The 14599-nt window shown below is 43.0% G+C and overlaps 1 protein-coding gene across 1 annotated transcript in view; it reads right to left on the bottom strand.

The window, feature by feature from the left end:
- The window catches only part of ak3 (adenylate kinase 3), a 30384-nt gene that overhangs the window by 6060 nt on the left and 9725 nt on the right, over window positions 1-14599 (bottom strand). Inside the window, exons 2-3 of the mRNA XM_068030462.1 lie at window positions 6974-7093; window positions 3496-3668 (exon numbers count right to left, since the gene is read on the bottom strand). Of these exons, the coding sequence (XP_067886563.1) occupies window positions 3496-3668; window positions 6974-7093 (293 nt within the window). The remainder of the gene's footprint in view (window positions 1-3495; window positions 3669-6973; window positions 7094-14599) is intronic.

Raw genomic sequence — 14599 nt, 5'->3', positions numbered from 1 at the left:
TGACCCCCTGGAATATCACTGTATACTTCCCTCCAGTCTGCAAAACAACTGTTCACCACTATAATCTACTTACTGTCCCTTAGAACATTTTGTATCCATGCTGTCACTGTCCCTTTAATTCCATGGGTTTCATTTTGCTCACAAATTTATTATCTGTTACTTTGCCAAACACCTTTTGAAAGCCCATAAACATGTCAACCACACTACCTTCATCAACACTCCCCGTTACTTCAAAGAACTTGATTTAATTTGTCAAACATAATTCGCCTTTAACAAATGAGGGTCGACTTTCATCCATTTTCCCATATTTTTCCAAATGCCAACTAATTCCTGGAATGTTGTATCGAAAAGTTTCTCCACCAGACGTTTGACTGACTGGGCTATAGTTGTTGGGTTTATCACTCTCCCCTTTTTTAAACAGGAGAGTTACATTTGTAATCCTCTAGTCTTCTGGAACCACTCTCATACTCGTGGAGGATTGGAAGATCGTGGCCAGAACCTAGAACTTACACCATTAGTTCCCACAATAACCTAGGATGCATCCCAGCCAGACCAGGTGATTTTTCTACTTTGAGGATTGCCAGCCTTTAAGTATCTCCTCTTTATCTATTTTTATCCTATCCAGTATAGCTTTTGCCTTCTCCTTTACTGTTACATTGGCATCCTCCTCCTCTCCAGTGAAGACAGATGCAAGGTAATCATTTAATACATCAGTCATGCCCTCTGCCTCCACAAGATCATCTTTTGGGTCCCTAATCAGCTCCACCCTCATTTACAAATGTCTCTAAAAGATTTTTAGGTTCCCTTTTATGTTAGCCACTGATGCTTTCTCATACTCTGTCCCTCTTATTTCTCCTTTTAGATCTCTTCTGCACTTTCTATATTTAGCTTGGGTCAGTACTATATTATGAACCTTGTAATTATCATAAGTGTCCTTTTATTGTCTCATTTTAATCTCTATATTTTTAGTCATCCAGGAAGCTTTGGATGTCCTTCCTTTCCCCCTCATGGGGATGTGTCTGTTCTGCACCCAAACCAGCTCCCTTCTGAAGGTCTCCCACTGTTTAAATACTGTTTTACCTAGCAATTTTTGATTCCAATCTACCTGGCTCAGATCCCTCCTCCAATTCAGTATTTTTATACTTGATTGTTCCTTGTCCTTTTCCAGAACTGTTCCAAACTTGATGATATTACGCCCACAGTTTGCCAAATGCTCCCCAAAACATACTCCACCTGTCCCATTTTATTCCCCAGAACTGTATCCAGCAAGGCTTCCTTCCTTGTTAGGCTGGAAACATCCTGATCAAGAAAGCTGTACTGCACACATTTCAGGAATTTCTTCCCTTCTTTGCCCTTTTCATTGTTACTATCCCAGTCTATATTAGGATAACTGAAATCACCCATTATCACTACTCTGTGGATCTTGCATCTTTCAGATCTACTTCCCAATATTTGGTGGCCTATAGTATACACCCAGGAGCATAATTACTCCTTCACTGTTTTATCAATATAAAAAAGTGCTAGCAATATTTTAATACCATCAAAGAGCACATGTTACAGATCACCTCACTCCCTTGGATCACTCCTACACTGTTATCTAAATGCAAACAAAAATTTAAGCAAATGTTCTCTTTGCTAGTTTACTGATCTAAGGCTGGTAAACAAACTGTTCAGGGCAACATGCAGCAATGTTGGTGAAAACTAACTGGCTCCATTGATGGCTGACACTATTTAACCCTTAGTCAGAATTGCTGTCCATGTGGTTGAGGTGTTTCCACAATGTTTGTTGTGGTGTTGGACTGGAGTCACTTATACGCCAAACAATTTAAGGAAAGTATGCTTCCTTCCTAAAGGAAATTTAACCCATTGGATTTTATGACAATCCAACAGCTTCATGAACATTTTTACTGACACCAACTCAAAGTGCCATGGTGGGATTTGAACTTGTTCTCTAGATCACTGGCCCAGGCCTCTAGATTATTATAATAAAAGCAAAATAGTGCAGGTGCTGTAAATCTAAAATAAGATCAGAAAGTGCTGGAATTACTCAGCAGGTCTGGCAGCATCTGTGGAAAGAGTAGCAGAGTTAACGTTTCAGGTCAGTGACCTTTTATCGGACCCTCTAGATTACTAGTTCAGTGGCATAACCACCATACTGCCGTTCCCCTGCTTTGCAAGCTTCACTTGGTCAGTGCAGTCTCTCAACATCCACTGAGTCCAGGCTGCTGCTAATGTTAAGAGAATGATAGGGTGCCAACTAATGCTTTTGTTAATGCGTGTCTTGGAGTGATTGGCATTTAAAGATTCAGCAGCCAATCTGATTGTGCTGATACTAAACACTTCTTGGGATATAAGGGCCTTTGACACTGGATGGTGTTAAGAATGTCTCTGTTACAGCTGTTGGAAACATCCAGTAACAATATATACAAAGCATAACTCCGGCATTCATCCAACTAGCTTTGAGATTGTACTTTGACCAGAAAGGAACATTGACCAACAAATTCCAAACGATGGACCTTATTCAGAAAATTAACTCAAAAGGGAGAGTCAATGCTAATTAGATAAAGAAACCAAAATGACTCCAGTTTACAAAATGGGTAGTTACTGGATTCCAAATGAATACTTTTTTTAAAAATTCCGACAGTTTGGTAAAATCATTAATTTAAACGTTCCTGTATGTAAACAATAGCAAAAGGCATCAGCCTTGGCTCAATGGTAGCCCTCTCGCCTTAGGAGTCAGAAGGTCGTGGCAGTAACCGCACTGGCAAGGGTGTCTCCTTTCAGGTGAGATTCTTTAACCAAGGCCCCCTTTGCCCCCTCAGATGGACATAACAGATCCCATGACACAATTCAAACAAGAGTTGGGAGTTTTTCTCAGATGTCCTGGCCAATATTTGCCCCTCAACCAATATCACTAAAACAGATCTTGCTGTGCACAAATTGGATGTCATGTCTCCCGCATTACAACATTAACTAATCTTTAAAAGTACTTCATTGGCTGTAAAGAAATTTGGGGTGTCCTGAGCACTCATTAAAAGTGCTATATCAATGTACATGTCTTTCTTCCCACCCCTTGGCATTCCAGCCCCCTTGAGATAAAGGCCAACATTCCATTACTCCTTGTTTTAAAATATTTTTTGTACCTGTTCACTAGCTTTGTGATTTCTGTACATGGATCCCAAAATCTCAGCTCCTCACCATTTAGAAAATACTTAGCTCTATCTTTTTTGTCCAAAGTCCAATTTGCTTAACTACTTGGTTTTAAAGAGAGTACTTTTGAACTGTAAATTAAAAGGACTACAATCCAAAGAAAACAGCATTAAATACTCTGCATGCATTGAATAGAGTTGTAAAAATGATTCACTGACACGCAAAACAAGCACAGTCAGCTCTTAACAGATAGTACCTGAAAACAAAACATAGAATTTTCTATGCATGTGTTAAACACGAAATGTGTTAATAATTCTGCTCACAGTTTTAAACTGGATACTTAACTGTTACTTTTGGAGGATTGAAGTCAATGTTGTAAACTCTACCACTGCCAGGGTGGATCCAGCGAGCTGTCAGTCGTTTTTTGATTGTCTCAAAGGGGACATTCAACTTAATTACAGTATCTGGTTGGTAAACTTTATGCAGCTCCTCTGCCTGTGGGAGTGTCCTGGGAAACCCTTTTAAATCATGGCAAGAAATAGACAATACAGTAAATCATATCTAACTGGGAAAACTTTTTCAAGCTACTTTAGGCCTACATCGGCTCTCCTTCCTGGTGTTTAAAAGGAACTTGAATGTACGAAAACAAATAACTACACCAGTACTGCACTCACAGGCAAACCATTGAAACAATGTTTTTGTGAAACCAAATGGAGCATAAAATATATACTTAATTCGTCACAACTATTTATTTAGCACTGAAGAACTAATCACCATTACTATTTCTTGAAGTAGGGAAATGGTGGCCTTACCTTTACCCAAAAGTGTTGTAAACAAGACATACATTGAATTAAAGTAGTTCATTTTCTAATTAGCCTTATATATAGAGCAAATGTATGAGCCTGGGTTTAGACTCAGAAAAGTTTCACAAAGAGAGATCATAATACACGTTTATTTATTAATTTACCTCTATAAATTAATAGAAGTAATAACATGAATTTCATAACAAATAAACTTTTTCACAAGTTATTTCCCTGCGACTCTTCTTTGGAGCCTCCTAAATTCACATCTTCCCAAGATAATTTAAGAGCTTCTCCCAGCCCTTCACAAATGCAGCCCTATTTATGGCCACAAGGTGTGCTACGGCAGCCTGGGCCAGGACTGATTTTAAATCCATTATCTCCCTCATTTCCTGTGTGAAAGCACCCAATCTTCACTTGGTGCCTCCAACAATATATACGAGATCGGAAAATTCAATATTTGAGGAATTAAGGATATTAACACAAGTGCTTCAATTCCATTGCAGAGTTAAGTTGAAGCGCCAACTCAAGCATAACCACGCCCTTCTAGTTTTATAAAGAAAACATTTTCAATGCTAATTCAAATTGTGAAAGGATCACTTCTTTCTCCCCCCCCCCCCCCCCCCCCACAAGATCTGGCCTTACTACCTTTGATATGTTAATAATTGTTAATAGCAAAACCACTGGAGATTATCTCACCAGAAAGTCGAGCACATAATCCAGGCTGACACTTCAGTGCACTACTGAGCAAATGCTGCACTGTCGAAGACCTTAAACCGTCTTGTACTCTGACATGGATGTAAAAGTCCCTTAACACTATTTGGTGGAACCTGGTGTCTGAGCCAATAATTATCCCCCAACTAACAATCCTAAAGCAGATTATCTGGTCATTTATCTCATTACTGTAAGTGGGATATTGCCGTTGAAAGTTGCCTACTGTGTTTCAGGATGGAGCTCTGAATACATGTTATTCATTAAGCAAGAGCTCAACTTCATGCTCATCACTTGTTTAACCAAGTATCCTTATTTTGGGGTGGGGGGGGGGGTGGGGGGGAGAAAGGAAACAATGTCGCTTTGCAATCCAGTTGGCTTCAAGATGACATGTCTGGAATGGAAGCTGTGAATGAAGTTAACCCCCTGTTACAGACTCAGTAACTCAAAATCTCAGAAACAATTTACAATGATCTAGGGTATAGTTGATGAGTGACCAGTCATCCTGGCTCACTAATGGGGAACCAGGAGGGTAGATATGTCACTGAAAGTAGCGATTGTTCGCACCCAGATACCCTGTAAGCTAATGTCTTAATGGATTGGTATTATCGGCTGAACAAGCAGCAGGAAGCTTATCAGTACTCTGTCATGGCAGGCAAAGTAGGTCTAGCTTGAAGGCTCCCTAAGCCACAATTCTGCAAAACTGTGCTGAAGTTCTAGAAAGTTAAGAACAGGAGCAGGCCAGTCATCCCCTTCAGCCTGCTCCACCATTCAATTAGATGATGTATTCAGCCTCCATGGTCTTCTGGGGTGAGGGGGGGATGGGCACAGCTCCATATTTCTACTACCCTTTGTGTGAAAAAGTGCTTCCCAATTTCAATCCTGAATGGTCTATCTCTAATTTTAAGACCGTGACCGCTATTTCTTGATTCCCCCGCCAGAGGAAGTAATTTCTCTGTATCTACATTTTAAAGACCTTTATCAGTTTACCCTCAATCTTCTATATTCTCTGGAATTTAATGAATATTGTGTGCACTTCATATTGAGTGTAGATTTCTCGGTGGCTTGATGTGGAGATTCAAACGTGGTTATGGGCTTCCTCAAAGGTGAAAATATCCAGCTGACCAAAGCAAAACAATTTCCAGCAGTATCAACAGGTAACACAGACAAGAATGCCTGATTCATTTATCAATCTCTAATGCAAGGGCACACAATGGGCAGCTATTGTGTTTCTACTCAATGGTCCAGATTTTCCTGCAGACTTGCACCATTGTAATGGACACATCAACAATGTAGGAACCCTGGAACAGTGCAAAAGAGGAAATTACGAAGTAAGTGACTTAAGCTATTAACTATGGTACTCCATATTTTCCTGGACCTTTGAGCCATAACAAAAACCAGTCTGTAATCATAGCTCCACCTCCATTAAAATCAATGGTGAGCGATTAAGCAGCAGCCACTTAGACTTAAGAATAATGGCACCGGTGAGCCCTTGATGACTTGGCACCAGCATGAGTTACTGCTTGGAGATCAATGACTTTTTAAACAGTTGACCTGAGCTCATTTGTTTCGTTCCCAGAGAGCCTGATCTTGAGCCAAATCTGGTTTTCTGAAGGTGTTAAATCCTTCACTCAGTTTATCACAAAATTAGATGCCTAACAAAAGAGTTTAAAAATCAGAATAAATAAATTTTTTAAAAAGCAGGAACACGCGCCACCGATTCCCTCCTAGCAAATCAGTTTTCCACAAACAACGTCTTATAATGGTCAGATTCCTCTTTAGGAATATGCTTGAACTTCCCAGAGGAGAGGCTGAGTACTTCCAGCACATTGAGCTGATCAAAAGCATTTGGCCAATCGCTGGAATAAATTGGCCACTTCTGCTGCTTCCAATTCACCGCCACTCTTGCTACAGCATATTCTAATTAGAAATGCAGGGAAATACAGAGGAAGTTATTGATGAGTTCAGTGGGCTAGATGGCTGAACTAATGGTGCGTCATCAATCTGGGTGTTGTGGGAAAAGCTGGGCCACTCTCTCAATGTGTACTGAAGATATAATCTAGGACTGTTCTGGTCTGTAAAGCCTAGCTATTCAATTACTTAACTAGCTGAGCCATGATGTTAGATTACTGTACTTTTCCAATTAACAAAGCATAATTCTCAAGGCAAGATTTGACACTTGTGGTTCATTGATAGAAGTTGTGCAATGCAGCAAATATCCCAGCATTCTAGGTTTTCAAGTACTAGGCTCTTGTGTTACAAGCATTCTAACTGCACAGTTGGAACTCTGTACATAGCACATGCATCCTTACCATCCAGCAGCCAGTTGTACTGCTTCATCTCTTTCAGTTCATGTAGTATGATCCGAGTCATTGTGTCATCTGGTACCAGCTTTCCCTCATCAATAAAGGACTTAGCGAGCAACCCAACCTCTGGAAAACACACCAAACACTGAATTAATATAGGCGTACCCATCTAAAGCCAAAATACATGTGCTTTACGTAGGAGTGTAAACTTTTATCTCCAGTTTTTCCCCTCATCTTCTGAGCATGCTGGCTCATGCTGGAATATGGCACACTGACATTGTTGGCCCTCCAGTAGTTCAGCTTACCAGCCAATCTTCATGCGTTAGTAGACTAGTTGTAATCAGTTCCCACTTTCCACTATCTGAGTAATTTGTAACTCTTACTCTCTACTTTGTACTTGGCTTGCTATTCATTCTGCGACTGTTCCCCGTCTCTACAGGCTCTGACCATGGTCATGAGTTCTCCATCAGGTACCTTATTGAAAGCCTTTTGAAAGTCTATGTATATCACATCCCATTGGCATTATCCTGAAGTACTCATTATTTTTTCAAATCATTCACTCACTTAAGGAATCACAGTTCAGCATGGGACAGTCATGAAAAGTTAACACCTTTTGCTCAAAACTCATTTTAAAATCATTTCTGTCCTTTCTGTGGGGAAATAGCCAAAGAATTCCACACCATGAAATATCTCTGCCATCCCCCCTCCACCTACCCTCGGTAGATTCCCTGCAAGTGAATCCTACAGCTGACTTATTCCTCAACAAGCACTACCATGCTGGCCAATACTTATTGACTCCAGGAGCCTATGTGCTGCATGAAAACCAGCCCAAGAGGTGTGCAGCTCCTGCACCTTGCACCAACTACGTTTCAGAGTGTTGTACAGCAATGTAAGCGGGCTCCACCTAGCCAGCACTGAACAGCTACTTTGACTCCTGTAGCTGGTCCACCATACACTCCCATGCTTCATCCCAGGATAACAAATGACTGTTGCTCCTGGGTTCTGCCAAAGGCGGCCTATCTATGCCCAGCCACCTGCCAGCCAAATAAGGCAACCAACCATGCTTTAACACCAGCCCAATACAGGCACTGTTCCACATGCCCCTTCCCCCACTCCTGGGTAAGTAAAGCACAGGCTATTTCCTTCTGCATGCGGTGTGATGGAGACGTGCTTCCTGAACAGCCTATGTTGTATTGGGTAGCTAAGCACATCCACTGAGGGTATTGTGCCCTTTTCAATTCAGTTTGCAGGTAACTATGAAGTCCTTTACCAGGTTACGACATAGCATCGTGAACAAGCAGCTAATGTCTCGTAACCTCCTTCCAGGTGTCCAATTCACAGTGACTGGTGAAAGTGAGGAGTCAATCTAGCTATGTTGGTATTCACCTGATAACTGGTCATAGAATGATACTGGACAGGAGGCAGATGTTTGGCCCATCCTGCTTGTGCTGGATCTTTGAGCTATCCAACTAGACCCAATGCCCACTCTTTCCACAAAGCCCTACAAATGGTCTCCCTTCAATTATTTGTCCAATTCCATTTTGAAAATTGTTAAATCTGCTTCCACCACCCTTTCATTCCAAATGACAACTCTGTGTAAAAAAAAAACCTTTCCTTATATCGCCTCTGGTTCTTGTGACAATCACCTTAAATCTGTGTCCTCTGGTTACTGGTCCCTCTGCCACTGGAAATAATTTCTCCCTATTTACTCCATCAACACCATTCATGATTTTGAACACCTCGATCAATCTCTGCTCTAGGAAGAAAAACCCCAGCTTCTCTAGTCTTTCCACATAACTGAATTCCCTCACCTCTGGTACCATTCTAGTGAACCTCTAAGGCATTAACATCTTACCTAAAGTATGATGCCTAGAATTGAACACAATAGAGGGAATTTTATGCTCTCCGCCGTGGTCGATTTGGTGGCGTGCAGGGGGATTAATTAGGCGGGAGGTGTTTTTCAGATTCCTGATGATGGGATATTTTGGAGGAATTAAGTTGGCGGCGGGTTTGCGGTGTTCCTCCAGCATGATGGCAGATCGCTGCTTTGCATATATTTAAATAATATGAATACTCATTACCATACGCACAATTACAACTTAGAACTACCTGCCAGATTAAGTGAATGGCAGTGCTATTCCGTGCCACCCGGTTCACGATTGTTTCACCGTGGCGTGCAGCAGTCGGATTTGTGCAGTTGCATCTCAGGTCTGTACTCTTCTCTCTTTAACTCCTCTACTAAACAAATGGTAGCATTGGTGGGTGGATTAGATCAGTGCAGTGTGAAGATACTTGGCAAGGGCCTAAAGGAAGGGAAGTGCTGTCAATGTCAGGGAGCTGTGGAGCAAATTGAGGGTAGTAGCTAGCTGAGGGAATGGTCACAGTCAATGGGGCAAATGGACTCTGTTGGGGAGGGGTGGGGAGTCAAGACTAATGGGTGGGTATTCGACAGCTTCATAGGAAAAGGAACGGGACTTGGCAACTACGGACAGTGCAGTGTGAAGAGGTCAGAGGTAAGAGTCGGCATGTCGATAGTAATGGGAGTATGAATGGAGGGAGGGAGGACATGAATACATTGATGATTACGCTGTGCATGGTAATGGGGGGGGGCTCAATGGTAATGGACAGAAGGATAATGTTAATATTGGGTGAGTCCAGGGTGATGGGCTCAAGCTGGGAGGTTGTAGGAGGAGGTTGGAAGGTAGGGAGACTTGCCCTGAATTCCATCTGCACCATTTTCTCCAACAATAATGGAAACCACATGGACACTCAAGGATTGCAAAGAGAGTGGGAGGAGGCAAACGACAATGGGTGTGTCTGCTACCTTGCAATTTGAAGGCAGGTATAAGGAACTGTTCATGGCCTCAATGTTTCATCATGCTCTGCTTATTTATTGTTCAGAAAAGTCACAGCATCATGGGTCTAATACACCCAATTTGTCTAGTACCACGGGAAGAGCAAAGAGAGAGACTAAGGAGGGCTCTTCCCTCAACTCATGATGCCTGAGCGCCAGCAACAGGCAGAACAAGGAGGTGAGGATGCTCCGAATGATAACATCCAGGAATGGCGTTATCGAAGACGGGAACTAGCATGTCATCTCATCCTCAGGACAAGGACAAAATTACCTTCAAATGTCAGAGAGGCAATGCCAGAGACACCTAAGGATATCACATGAAATGGTCACAGAAATTTGTAGGATTCTGCAGCATGACCTGCAACTGCTCGGGTTCGGTGGGAATCCCATGCCAGTTTCCCTCAAAGTGACTGCTGCACTCAATTTCTTTTCCAGCAGCTCCTTCCAAGGATCCATGTGTGACATACGTGGCATCTCGCAGTCTGCGACCCACAGGTACATCAAAGACGTGACCAATGCCCTTTTTCGATGTGCCAATGATTTCATCTACTTACCTGTAGACAAGGACAGCCAGGCAGCAAGGACTGCGGCCTTTGGCGCCATCGCTGGTTTCCTAGAGTGCAAGGGGTGATTGACTGGATGAAAGGATCGAGAACGAGATGGCACAGATTTAAAGTAGCGGGTAAGAGAAGCAAAAGCGACATGGAGGAAAATCTTTTTCACGCAGCAATTGGTTAAGGTCTGGAACGCGCTGCCTGAGAGTGTGGTGGAGGCAGGTTCAATTGAAGCATTCAAAAGGGAATTAGACTGTTATATAAAAAGTAAGAATGTGCAGGATTACAGGGTGAATACAGGGGAATAGCACAAAGTGAATTGTTCTGTCAGACAGCTGGTGTGGACACAATGGGCTGAATGGCCTCCTTCTGCACTGTAACAATTCTATGACTGTACTCATGTGGCCAAGTAGAGCTCCTTAGGACCAGCCTGTCTTTGTCAATTGCAAAGGCTTCCACTCTTTAAAACGTGCAACTGGTTTGTGATCACAGGAGAAGTATCATGCATGTTTGCGCACATTTCTCAGGGAGCTGTCATAACCGATACATTTTGAGGAACTCTCAGTTGCCAGCAGTTTTTGAGGAACCAGCCAAAGTGGACAGATGGATCCTGGGTAACAAGGGTTACTCCCTTTGTACATGGTTAATGACACCAGTACGTCATCCCCAAAGCACTGCTGAACAGAGGTACAATGTCGCTCATGCATCCACCAGAGCCATCACTGAACACATCACTAGCATGCTGAAAATGCGATTCCATTACCTTGACTGGTCTGGGGGTGGGTGTTGGGGGGAGGTGGGGCTCTTCAGTATACACAACAGAGGGTGTCACAAATAATCGTTGTCTGCTGTGCTTTGTGCAACCTTGCAATTAGATGCAGCAACATTCTAGAGGCAGAGAAACAGCAGGAACACCAGTCCTCCTCAGATGAGGATGACTATGAAGAGGGTGAGGAGGAGGACAACAACAATGGCAACGATACTGTCATCGATATGGAGAGACATGCAAGGGATGTCAGGGACAACCTCATTATGCACGTTTCAGTCAACAATAAATCACATCATCAAGGAATGTTGGGAGGAGAAACACAATTCCTCACAGAAATTCACTTTTCCCTGAGGTCTTATTCATCACTGCAATCTTAACGAAACGTTAATGCACTTTCATATGCTTGGCATTTGAAATAATCTATGGGCCACGATGAATGTGACTACACACCATTGCAAGCAACGTTAAGTTATGACAATAGAAAACAAAAGAAAGACATGACAGTATTGGAAAAAGTTAAACATCATCAATAGGAAAACAGATATCATTGAAGAGTGAAGGCTCAAATTCCAATGAGAAATGCACATTGGACATTTCCTGAGATGCTTTGCAAACATTGTGTTCCTGCCATAAGCCTCCAAAAAACATGTTTGTATCCATCTGTAACCAAGCAAAACATGACCAAGAGTGGATCAAATTTTGCATGAAATAAAAATGTGTGAATAAATCTTTTCTATTGTCACAATATGTACATCACCCATGCCATCTTCATGATCAAAACTGTTTGTTTCCTTTTTCTCCCACTATGTCTAGGTGCTACCCTGACATTAGCAGCTGAGGTGGAGCAGTGTGGGGGGTGGGGGTGGATGAGACACCGCTTACCCTGGGGGTGTCCTCAGAGGAAGGCCCCAGGGCAGCTGGCACGCACTCCTCTTCCAGCTGTATCTCTCCCTGAGGAGAAGGGTCACCTGGAGGAAGATCCAGGTTCCTCATCCCCCTCTTGCTTAGACTCTGCTGCATGGAGCCCATGGCAACAGCGATGGAGTGCAGGTTAGATCGTATATGGCTCAAGTGCTCAACCACACTTGCTACGAAGCTCGCCATATTCTTGACTGGGACATGGCATACATCATGGCTTGCATGGACTCCTCCATGACATGCGCAAAGCCATGCATGACCTGAGGCATCTCCAACATATTTTCCACATGGCTTTACTGCACATCCAGCAGATTTCTTATAGCAAGAAACAGAGGATCATTATGAGCGTGGGGCTGAGCAGGGGCCTGGTCCCCAGCAATCTTCCAATTGTCAGGGGACCCGGCTGGCACATGTTCCCTCAGCTGCTGGGACATGTCTGTGTCGCGACTACCAGCTTCTGACCCAGATTCTGCGGACCGTGTGGATTTATCTGCTCTGACGGAGATGGGAGAGGAGACGGGTGACGGTGTACCCTCTGGGGCACTGAAGACTTCTTGCTCCCCAGAGGAGGATTCTTCAGCCACGCGGTGTTCTGCGACTCGAGTGCGGGCACCTGCAGCGAAGACACAAACAGAGGTATTTTAAGCATATGCTTCACATGAGTTCACACATTTTCCTTCAGTTTCTACTTATGGCAACAAGAGCACAGCTGACACTTCATCCTTAGGCCTGCCTCCCTCCTCTCTTGCAATCTCTGACACTTCCTCCTCAGCCGTGGTCAACAGCCTTATGTCAGGGACCCCTCCTCCCGTTCTAGCATGCTCACATTGTTTGTGGCTTTGTTTATCCTGAAAGCAGACAGTACAGATTCAATGACATGGCAAATGATGCATCACAACCATTGCATACATGCAACAACATCACTCATTCTGCTGTGGCTTTCGCACGAGACATCCAATCATATAAACAATGCCAATCTTCATCTTGGTGAAACATCATTTAGTGAATGGCACCAAGGCTGCTCACACATTCCACTACATTCCTTGTGCACCCTCTGCCTTAAAGACACGGAGCCATGGAAGAAACCAATGGAGCTGCTTTGCCAGGACCACTGACCCTGGTAGATCTGAGCAAGTCATTAATGCGCTTGCGGCACTGCACCCATGTTGTGTGTGTCAACCCATGGTTTGAGACCTCCTCTGCTACCTCCATCCAGGCCGCCTTGATGAGGCAGGAGGGTCTTCACACTCCATCTGCAGGGAAGAGGACCTCCCGCCTTTCCCGGACAGCCTGGAGGAGAACCTGAAGGGAGGCATCACTGAACCGTGGGGTGGGATGCTGCCTGCTGGCTGACATTTGATTCACTTTGACTACAGATAAAATAAATGATGTGAATGAAGTGAAATAAGGGAGGCAAATACATCTCGATTTATTCAAAAGCTTCAATTGAAGTTAGCCTGACGATACATGAAAGGAAGGCTGCTAATCCTTGAGGCAAAAAGCACAAAATGTTTTATATCAATAGCGATCATGGTGCTTGGGGCACTGATGGCGGGTTCCAATGAAAGGACGCCCCGGCATGATCCCACATGCCCCATGCCACACAGCTCATTTACATACAAAATCACATGGGAAACGGGAATTGCAGCAGAAGTGGAAGCTACGGCAACTTCCGGTCCCGCCGTTGGGAATGCCGTGGCACTAATAAAATTCCACTCAATATGTCAGCTGAGGGTTAACCAGAGTTTAATAAAGGTTTAGCATAACATAACATAGCATAACATTCTTGGTTTGTACTCTTTGCATTTTTAAAAAATAAAGCCAAGTTTCATATTTCCTTTTTAACAGCTTTCTCAAGTTATTCTGCCATTTTCAAAGACTGGTGTACATACACCCCTCTCCCCCCCAAATCTCTGTGATCCTGTAATCCCGTTAAAATTGTACATAATTTGTATTGCCTCTCCTCATTCTTCCCACAGTTACAACTGCTCAGGACAAAGCCTCCAATCAAAACATTTGATTCTGATCGCGTTGGGAGCAACGCACTGTCAATTCTGTCCCGTCGCTCCACAGGTCGCAGCATATTTCTTTAGGCTTTCCAAATCAGAATAAAGCAGCCAAACTGAACAATCGGGTAACCCCCGAATGAAAAGAACCAAACCAGGTATCTTTAGATATCAACAAACTGACTATTTATTTTAAAAAACTAAAATCTTAAACACTAAGATAAACCAATAATTAAAGACCGTATAACGTCTTATTTAAAAATTCTAACCTGCATTCACATACATATACTCAAACTAACACTATTTTGGTTTTTAATTAGCTGCCCGAAAAAATAAAACAAAGTCTTTGCAAGAGACGTTCCTGACGAAATGGAGACTTCCAACCACAACACAGTCAAAGTTCACTTGCAGTCTTCCAAGCTGCGATGAAACAGAAGGTCCTTCAAAGATGGGGTTCAACAGTTCGGCTGTTGTAGTATTAAACTCTTTTTTTTCCAGCGATGAACACAACAGATATCAATAATTTGATGA

This window comes from Heterodontus francisci, chromosome 4 (assembly GCF_036365525.1).
Source record: "Heterodontus francisci isolate sHetFra1 chromosome 4, sHetFra1.hap1, whole genome shotgun sequence".
Classification (NCBI taxonomy): domain Eukaryota; kingdom Metazoa; phylum Chordata; class Chondrichthyes; order Heterodontiformes; family Heterodontidae; genus Heterodontus; species Heterodontus francisci.
Note: the sequence above shows the minus strand (reverse complement) of the source record. Positions and strands in the feature narration are given on the sequence as shown.